Source organism: Camelina sativa, chromosome 3, assembly GCF_000633955.1.
Source record: "Camelina sativa cultivar DH55 chromosome 3, Cs, whole genome shotgun sequence".
NCBI classification, from domain to species: Eukaryota; Viridiplantae; Streptophyta; class Magnoliopsida; order Brassicales; family Brassicaceae; genus Camelina; species Camelina sativa.
In genome coordinates, this window is record NC_025687.1 from 8,288,816 (window position 1) to 8,298,891 (window position 10,076).

The 10,076-nt window shown below is 35.0% G+C and overlaps 1 protein-coding gene and 1 pseudogene across 2 annotated transcripts; both read right to left on the reverse strand.

Annotated features, from left to right (window-relative positions):
• Positions 1 to 2,119, reverse strand: part of LOC104778770 — a 3,793-nt pseudogene extending 1,674 nt beyond the window's left edge.
• LOC104775952 (kinesin-like protein KIN-7A) lies at positions 2,210 to 6,955 on the reverse strand. 2 transcript variants are annotated; one of them, XM_010499921.2, is made up of 15 exons: positions 6,720 to 6,955; positions 6,201 to 6,450; positions 6,015 to 6,104; positions 5,821 to 5,921; positions 5,615 to 5,731; positions 5,431 to 5,512; positions 5,263 to 5,330; positions 5,118 to 5,177; positions 4,897 to 5,021; positions 4,605 to 4,803; positions 4,402 to 4,512; positions 4,212 to 4,313; positions 3,161 to 4,138; positions 2,749 to 3,077; positions 2,328 to 2,655 (listed from the first exon to the last, which is right to left on the reverse strand). In XM_010499921.2, the coding sequence occupies exons 2-15, from the start codon at positions 6,439 to 6,441 to the stop codon at positions 2,328 to 2,330; spliced, it is 2,931 nt and encodes a 976-aa protein (XP_010498223.1). In that variant the 5' UTR covers positions 6,442 to 6,450; positions 6,720 to 6,955. The 2 variants fall into 2 exon arrangements, with proteins under 2 accessions (XP_019099070.1, XP_010498223.1); XM_019243525.1 differs by lacking the exon at positions 6,720 to 6,955 and having other exon boundaries at positions 2,210 to 2,655; positions 6,201 to 6,441.

Sequence of the window (10,076 nt, forward strand, 5' to 3'; positions counted from 1 at the left end):
AAAAAAGTTTGACAAATTGTTCAGATTCTTGAGATTTGGCTAAGCTTACGCCGAAGATAGGATGAGATGGTTGGACTCCAACAGCGGGTGAAGTTAGCACAATCCCTGAAACTCTAGCTTCGATCTTTGCATCTAGCATAGCCTGCAATAATATAAGTTATATAGTTAACTTATGGTTTAAAGAGCAATGATATGAACGTGTTTGAAGATCTTTTAACCTTTAAAATAATGGCTCCTCCTGTTGAATGGCCAACACAGAAACAGGGCAATCCCGGGTTTTCTGCAATTACCTTCTCAAGAAACGATTTCTGCAAACATTTTATTTATTTCAGAGGCAGTTTAGTGTTTAAGCACTGGTATGAATTAAGCGAATGGCATGTCTTTGAAACTGAAAAGGTGATCATACCAAATCAGCGACAGCAAAATCAAGAGAAGGAACGTAAGCATGAAGTCCATCGCTTCCACCATGACCTATTTATTTGAGCAAGATAAAACTTAATTCAGTATCGCAATAAAGAAATTATACACTGACAAACGCTTAACACAAGCACTTTGAATTGGTAAAGTGGTTTTACCGATCCAATCTATCCCATAGACCTTGAATCCTATAGCATTTAGCTGCTTTGCGAAATTACTATACCTGCCACTGTTGAGCATTTGAATAAAGTTCACCGTTAATTTTCTTATATGGAAGTAGAGTTCATGATCAAACTTAAAACTACACAACAAACCTGTGTTCGTTCAGACCATGTAGCAGAACAACAAATCCCCTACAAGCAAACCCACAAAAAGATATCAGGTATAGGACCTAGGTAACCAAACAAGATATAATAGAAGAAGACTATAAACAAGAGACTAAAGATACAACACTGGAAAAATAGGTGACGCAAAGTTATGTTTAGTCAGAAATCTTGAAGATCAATGTACACCAACACTCAAGACTTGGTCATGACAGACTCATGAGAAAAATTTCTAATGTATAATGTATGATACATAGATCTTCAAGATCTGTTGACTAGTAAGCAGAATCACCTCCTAAAGATTATCTCTGATCTTCACATGAATCGAACTAGTCTCAAACAAGCAACAACACAATGAAGCCAAGAAATGCTACTAATTAAAACAAATGCTGGTAATGACAAATCTTTTTATCGTGTTAGTCTAAATAGCTCTTATCTAATAAAAATCTAAGTAAGACACGACTGAATGCAAGGTAATAGTTAGGACCAGCTGAGAAAACGATATAGGAATCCAAGAAAAACCCCTAGAAAACGACATTATTCTCATTAATTAAGCTCAAAATCTCGTGAACCACAGGTCTCAAGACAGAGGGGGACCTCGTTCTTATTGCTTTTAGTTACTCAACATAGCCAAAAAAAAAAAAAAAAAGGCTAAAAGATCTTTCTACATTCACGAAGTTGTTTTCCAGACAAACAATCGAATCAATCATCGAGAAGAGACAAAACAAGTAAGAAAACGAGAAGTGACCTGATCTTAGAAGAGTCAACAGGTGTCCATGACTGAGTGAACAACGTGTCACCTCTCTTGGACGTGAATAGCGAGAAATCTCTGACGGAGCTTCCATCGCCACCGTTATCCTCCAAAACCCGCCTCATAGCCAAATCTCATCTCACAGCCACTTCGTCATCAACCACAGTCGTCGTCGTCGTCGTCGTCGAAGAAGAAGAAGAAGGGGAAACACCGCAACCGATGCTCCTCTTCCTCTTCTTCTGTGATGATCTTCTTAATCTCATTGGCATCATCGTGTCCACCGACACTGATGATGATGGTCGAATAGCTACGACACTGATGGAGAGATCATTTCGAATTCGAGTCCGGTTTACATGAAATCCGGAAGATTGTTTGATGGGTAACCTTAGAAATGGGTTTAGAGTAGCAATTGCGATCGTTCCTCTACTTGAACAGATCATAAACGAAGCAAATTCAAAAGACGATTTTGTATCGCCTTTACAAAAAAAAAAAAAAAATCAAAATTTGGGGTTTTTCAGAACGGAAAAAAAAAAAACAGAGCTTCGAGTAAATGAGAGAAGCAGGATCGACAAGACAGTGATGAAGCAATTTGGTGAAAAACTTTCTTAGAAGAATAATTCCAGAGAACCATATATAAAAAAGAAATGTTGTTGTGGTTAGTAGTAGCTGAGATATGTTTATGAGACGGTTGTCCAGCGAAAAGAACGAGGAGAGAGTCTTCTAAAATATCTCACGTGGCGCATAACTTGTTTTCAACTACAAACGCAGCGTTTTGTTTTTTTTTGGGTTCAATGGTTTACAACTTAATAAACACACACAAAAGAAAAAAATGTTCTTCACAGATGAAGAAGATTAGAGATGTTGTTCCAACCAATGTTCCACTGCCTTTTATCAGAAGGCACAGCGAAATTGAGCTCAAACATCTCTTTTGATATGTTACCACTTTCACAGAACCCTACAAGCTTCGCAACTATCTCTGCACTCTCTTGCACGTGCCTTGAGTCGTAAGGATCTGTCCATAGTTTGTTCACGAACTGGAGTTTCCTCTGTTTCCCTTCCAATGGCACATCCCATTTCGTATACAAATCCTCTCTCTCCTCAGGCGTCAGTCTCGAATTTACCCTTTTCGCCAGAAACTCTCTCTCTCTTCTCAATGCTTTTATACTGATAACGAAACAAAAGACCTATTAATTAAACAAACGTAACGCTTTGTGACCACATTTTGCAAGTGAGGTAAATATACGTTCACTTAATTACCTTGAAGATAGAGAGACTATGGATTCGTCGCAGTTTCGAGCTGGAGTTGCGTTACCAACTTCTGCTAGATGCTGTTCTAACCAAGTTAACCGTCTTAGCTCGACTTCCATGTAGATTTGATCGGCTTGATCACCTTTGAACAGTAGATAGAATTGTGTCCTGTGGATTATCGAGACGTGGCAGACATGCCACAGCTCTATGATCTGTTGTCTTTCCTCTATGAAAGTTATATGCCACGCTACTTGATTCTGCTCTTCATCTTCCATCATCGTGTTCTCCTCGTTCTCTACACTATATCCTGCTCCATCGTTTGCTTCCAACTCAAGCACCTGAACAAGTTAAAACTGATGAGAAAATAGATATAAAAGGAGAACAAGAGGATTTAATTTTAGGGTGCGTATCTTTGTCTAACCTGACAAACGAGAAGTTGTTTCTGGTACTGTAGTTTAGCTACACGTTCTTTGAGTTCAGTTACGTATGCTCTTATGCTTCTCACGTTCTCCTCTGCTGCGTTTTGGAACATTTGCTGCATTTTCTTCATGTTCACAGAGCTTGATCTCCTGTAGCCTGGAGTGCTTTCTCTTGACGACACATCTCCGCTTTCTTCTCCTTTCTGTGGAGTCTCTTTCTCAGACCCCTGTGGTGTCGTTGCCCCTCTAGTTGCAGAATTGTTGTTCTCTTGAGGAGCTTTGTTCTCAGCATCACAATCCAAGACTTGCCTAGAAGCGGAAAGAGGAGAGCATGGAGACTTCAAGAAGTTCTGGCGGTTGGATACACTGCTTGGTGTCAAAGGCAGAAGCTTCTTCTTCTTTGATTGATGATGATTCTTTGACTTTGGGGTTTCATCTCCAGCATTGATATTGCTCGGAAGAGACATCACCAACTTATCTATTGACTTCTGAACACTCTCAAGTTGCTCCTCTAGATTTGCAATGGTGCTTCCTTGTGAATGGAGCCTTGTTATCTCTTCCTTGAGATTGGCACTTACGCTCTTGTTAGGAGCTATGCCATCTCCAACACCCATAACATCTTTAAGCATTGCGGATGGTTTAACAGTACGCATCTCCCTTATCTCTGCTTGAAGCTTAGCTATCGTCTGAGCTGCATCTTGATTCCCTAGTCTATGGCAAGCTACTTCCTTCTGTAACACTTCAAGTGCTTTTGTTGCTTCCTCCCCTAGCTGTTCTTGAAGGTGTTCAAGTTTGCGGATTTCATGCATCAATGTAAAAGGAGCAGTTGATGATTGCCGTATCATAGATTGGCGTATCGTAGTCTTTCTTGCTCTCTCATTCCGGTTTAGGGTTTTGTTCTCTGCGCTAGGCGTCACGGCAACAGAATAGGATAGACATTTTCTGGCCGGTGGGTCTGGAGATTCAAAAGGATTTAAGCCCTGAGATACAACAAAAGGAATGCGTGTGAATATAATTAGCACAGTATAGAGACAGAGAGGTAGACTTAGAGACCTTATTTTGTTGCTGATCCCCTTGAAGCTTTTGGCGCAACTCCTCAAGTTGAATTTGTGCATCATCTCTTTGTCTCCTAAGCTCTTCGATTTCCATTTCCATCTACAAAATGTCACAAAACAGCCAATAACTAAGTTTTTGGTTCAATTGTATATTTTGGTGTTCGGAAAAATCTTAAGTGGACAGAAACCTGCTGGATCTTGAAATCCTTTTCTCTTGATGGATCAGGGGTTCTACGCTCGGCCTCCAATCTAGCCACTTCTTTCTGAAGATGTTTCACTAGTTGCTTATCAGAGACAACCTGTAGATGTTTAGACAGCAAGTAAAATTTTTGTTTGTTTTTATCCCAAAGGGCACTAAGAAGAACCAAAAGTATGGAACAAAGATCAATACCATGTTCACGTGGGCATTGTTTGTAACTTCTTTGGCTCGGTTAGCGAAGTATAGAGTATTTCTTGATTGTTCAGTATGAGCCGAAGCTGGACTCAGTGTACATATAATGGCTGTTCGGGCATTCCCACCTAGTGAATGCTGTAAAATCCGAGTAAGTTTGGAGTCTCTGTAAGGTATATGGCCGCTCCTTTTCCCCACACTATGAAGAGTTCACAGATTAAGATATAAGTTTAGTTACTAAAAAGTGTTTGTGATCTTAATGTCACTCTCAGACAATATGCAAGTACATTACCTTAATTTTCTTATGACAGTTGTAAGTGTCATTAGACTTAGATTGATATGGCAACCTTCCCTGAGTCTGGTTCCATCTGCCTGCGATTGAGATGCTCTTTCGCTTCCTGCTAAGTCCACGAAGTTCTACAATGCATTCACACACACAAACTAAGTCCACAACGTTCTAGTTAAACATTATGCAAACACAGAGAAATTGAATAGAGAGGGATCAATATTTACCAGACTAGCCATGTATGACCTCACACAATCTGAATTTTCACGTTGAGTACTTTGTATCGTCTGTTTTGCCATCAAGAGCATGTTATTAGCATTTACAGGGTATATGTATTTGTGTTTTAGTGAATCAATGAATTGAGATCATTACCAGTCTGATTATCTGGTGTGACCGCGAGCTGGTATCATTCAAAGCAGTTTCCCCAACTTGTCTTTGAGCTAAAACAAAGAAAATAAACTCCAGCAGTCAGTTTTATTGAAAAAGGCCAGGAGAATATAATCTCAAAAAGCCAAAGAGGATCCAACTTATTGAAGTTACCTTCACAAATACTAATCAGATGCCGCAAATGTTGATCATTGTTAGCTGTTTCTTCTACCAGTTTTTCAACCACAGTGCCTTTCTGCAATTGTGGATAATTAGGTGATTAGATCAATGAAAAGTCCACATTCAACCAAGGCCATAACATCAGCAAGAACATAATTAGTGTAAACTAGTGTGATACCTCAGGGTCATCGAGGAGTTTAAGGGCACGGCCGGAATCTGAATTCAGGAGATCTCTGACATTTTCATTGTATATTTCCAGACCAGAAATCTTGATAGTAAAATCTCTTTCAGGGGTCTGGAAATAACAGTGAAACAAATTGGTCAGAAGAACTGCAATGACATCTAAAGACATTGATTAGCAAATATGATCATAGCAATGCTTACCTTAATTATGTGATTGTAAATATCATTGACAGCTTTCTCAGTTACTCCTCTCATGGTGTATGTCTTCCCACTGCTCGTTTGTCCATAGGCAAATATCGTTGCTGAAACAATAAAAAAGGATTAGTCAATCTATATGATCAAATCCAAGTAAACGCCAAGAAAACAGAATTTAGCCATAATAAGAAGACAAGTACCATTTATGCCCATCAAAGCAGACAATGCAACATTCTTAACACCATCTTCATACACGTTTTCTGTGAAACTCTCTGGTCCAAAAACTTTATCTGAAACCAAAAAGGATGCATTAAAATCATCAGAAAACCTCAGGAACAAAGAGTTGGAAAACATAACATAAAAGGCAGATATCAAACTTCAATTACCGAATGTAAATGAGGACTGATGATGCAAACGTTCTTGAGCTTGTGGTTTAGAGACAATGGTGTGGTCATCCACACATTCCCAAGCAACTTGGTCTTTAGCTAACAGTTCTTTCTTGTTAAGTGGCCTTAACCTTACAGTAACAACAATCTTCTCCTCCCTGGATCTTGAGCTTCCACCTGGTGTTACAGATTGTGTTCTGTCCATCTTCGAAACAGGTGTCCCAGGAGTTCTCATTGTCATCTATGTTATCTACAAAACGTTTATAATTTTGTTCTCATCAGATCTTACTAATACAGCTCCACATAAAAAAAAAAAACTTCCCACAAATCTAGGGATAGTTTTTAAAATTTACTCAGATCTAATCTATGGAAAAAAACTCATATAAGGGAACCAAACTTAAATCCATAAATGGAAATGTTCAGATTGTTTCCATCAAATCCAGAAATGTTAAACACAAAAACTAACCCAAAAGCTTCATTTCACTAAACAATAATAATTAGGAGATCGAAAACACTTACAGAGAAAAAATGAAGCAAGCAATCGGAGATTTTACTCTCAGATCTCAGGCAGAATCGTATTCAGATCGACGATAGAGACAATAAATAAATTTTTTTAAAAAAATAAAAGAATATGAGAGAAGAAGAAGATAGTGAGAGAGGTGTCTGAGTATCGTGGAGCTTTTGTGGTAGAAGAATTGATGATGAAGAAGAAGAAGACGAACGGATTTTGGGGGTTCTTTTTGTCTTTACGGAAGTGCGTGCAGAGAGAGAGAAAGATTTTTGAATCTGACGAGCCTCTCCTCTAACGGCTAGTTCTATCCATGTTTCTTTTGAGGGGCTTTCAATTTTATCTTATTTCAAAAGCTACCCTTCACATTTCGATTTCTTCTACAAATCACCTTTAATTTCATTTTATTTTTTCTTATGAATAAAACCTCATTTTCTATTTCTGTCAAATTTTTCTATTTCTGTCAACACGTTTAGATTATTATTATTAGTTACTGCGGAATTTTATTTACTTGTATTTACTGAATATGAATTGATTTTATTCCTGAGCTTTCGTTTCCACCTTTTCCCTTTGCTAACAATTTTGATGTAAACATGATGAGATTTTGTCATCTTGTGAATTATTGGCTTACTAACAAAACGGTCATTTATTGTTTTTTTTTTTCTTTTTCTTTGGTGCTGTAAAACTATTTTAATTTATTTGCAACTCAATCGGAAAATAGGCTAATACTTTCCGATTTAGCGTATACAAATACTATGCGGAGAACCTTCCCCTATGAGTCTTTGAGGTGTTAAGTCAAGGTCTTTGCCTGTGATTTTGAGATATATGCAACTGCAAGCCTGGATCTTATTTATTTTCTTTATATCAACTTTAGTTGAAAATTGAATTATCAACGAAAACCAAGTAAATAGATTAAATAGAGACACGACTCATAACATGAAACATGTATATATTATCGTTTTTCTTGGTCAAAATTCAAACTTAAACAATCAATTCTCCATTTGTCTGTTATTTAATTCAATGATGTATTTTTCTATTGGATACAAACTAGTCTATATCATTCAGTTGACATTTTCAAGAAGAAGGTATATCAAAAACCATCTTCACTCAGATTTTGATGCAATTATATACAATTGGACAATTTCCACCAGTCCGCCTCTGTTTTACAATATTACGGTTGAAGTCAGTTAGTGAGGTTTTACTGAAAAAAAAAAAAATAACATAAATTTTAACATCATACCGTACTCGTTTTCTTATATTCAATGATTTGTGTAAGTTTATATATGGGTTGGAAGCTTAACAACGCAATAGATTTGTTGACAAAACTTATAAGTATGTTTTTTAGAAAAATTAGGCAAATAATTAAAATGTTTATCTATATTAACATTTTTGAAGTACATTTTTATACCCTTGAAATTTATTTTATTTAATTTGTTTTTTTTTCAACATTAACCCTTTCTAAAATAATATTTCTACTTAATTAACCTCTACAGATTTTCCTAAAATAACATTTCTATTTAACTCAATTAATGGAACTATATTAATCGATCAAATTTATCTATGTTTATTGCCATACACAGCATGACACCATCATTTAAGAGATCGAGAATAAATGCTCAAAACTTATTTTAATACATCTTTATGATAATTGAATGTAAATCGAGGGACTTTAAGAAACAAAAGATTACATTCTCAATTATACTTACGACGAAGATAACGTTCATAAACACGATAACCCAAATTAAGAAAATCAAATTTTAGCAAATATATAACTTTGTAAGCAAGAAATACATTTATTTCTATATATATCTCCTTTAGAAACTGAATATTGTTCTATATTCTTAACAACTCAAATAGACATACAGAAAAATCTCATGTTTATTTGTTGTTTATGATGAGGATATTAACCATATTTCCGTCTTTTTATTTTAGCTGTTTATATTATTTAATGTTAAATTTACTACTCCAATGTTAAATTCACTACTTCAATGTTAAATTATTTTAGTACTTCAAATAATTTAATATTTTAACTATAATTACAATATCCTCATCAAATCTTCGACTTATCAATATGTTAACTACACATGGAGATTTAATAGGAAAATGAAACATGATATACTACACCTACATTCATAATTAGTGGCGTACTATATTACTAGCATATATTATAACTATTTCCAAAATTGTAATATTTTCAAGATATTATATACTTGATCACCAAGATTATCTCTACATATTCACACAAAAAAACTCTGCGATCTCTTTAAAGTTTAAACACTATAAATACGTTCAGTTTACAGCAGCTAATATCACCGAATCCATTTCTCACTTTTTCATAACCTTATTAATCTGTCTATAATTAACTAACCTGGTAATTCGTGTTTGGGGTTTAGCCGTTTAGGTCATACTTCCATATTTCATATTGTTAGTTGCTATCAGTGTCATCCTGTATAATACAAAACCCCGTATCAACTTTTTTTGTTAGGCGGCGAAAGTAAACTTTATGTATGGTTTAAATATATTTACTATAGAAAAAAGTTGCTAAGGTGAAACAGCTTTTCAAGAAGTCGTTTCTTAAGATACAATTAACCTTATAATGGGTCGCTAGCTAATCTCTAAAAATTGTTATGTTACTTAATCTCTTTGCACAAAAAAACAAAATCAGTTACATTCCTAAAATGTCTATACCAATTTGGTTTATAATTTCCTAAACTAATTTATATATTTAGAAATTTATAACACTTAATAACATATGCTAAAAATATATATACAATATTTTTTTTTCTTTTAAAAACTCTAATATTCAATAGTAACTATACTGTTTGATATGAACAATTAAAATCTTTCATATTTATTAAGATGGTGATAAAAAATATAAAAATAATTATTTCATGGATTAAATCTAATAAATAGAAGTATTTATAATATAATTTATTTTGCGGTATACTGCATAATAACTTTTATGGATATAGTTTTTTCACGGGTTAAATCTAAAAACATTAAACTTATGGGTTAAATTTAAAAATACTAAACAAATACAATGTTTAAACAATTTAGTTTTTTTATTATAAAAATATTGTCCTACGATGTACCGCGGGTTAAAATCTAGTAACTTACAATTTACAAATAAGTCATCATAAAACATGAGACGAACAGTTGTATGTATAGTGGTATCAACTATCAAGTCGCTCTCAGCATGTCCAAAAAAAAACCTATAGTTCCAAGTCAAAGTAACCATTAAAGTTCTGTACGACTCTCTGACCGTTCATATACAAAAAAACATAATTTTATCTAGGATGCAATAATTATTAATCACTAATCAGGGATCATACATAATAATATAATATGTTTAATATTCGCCGGACCGT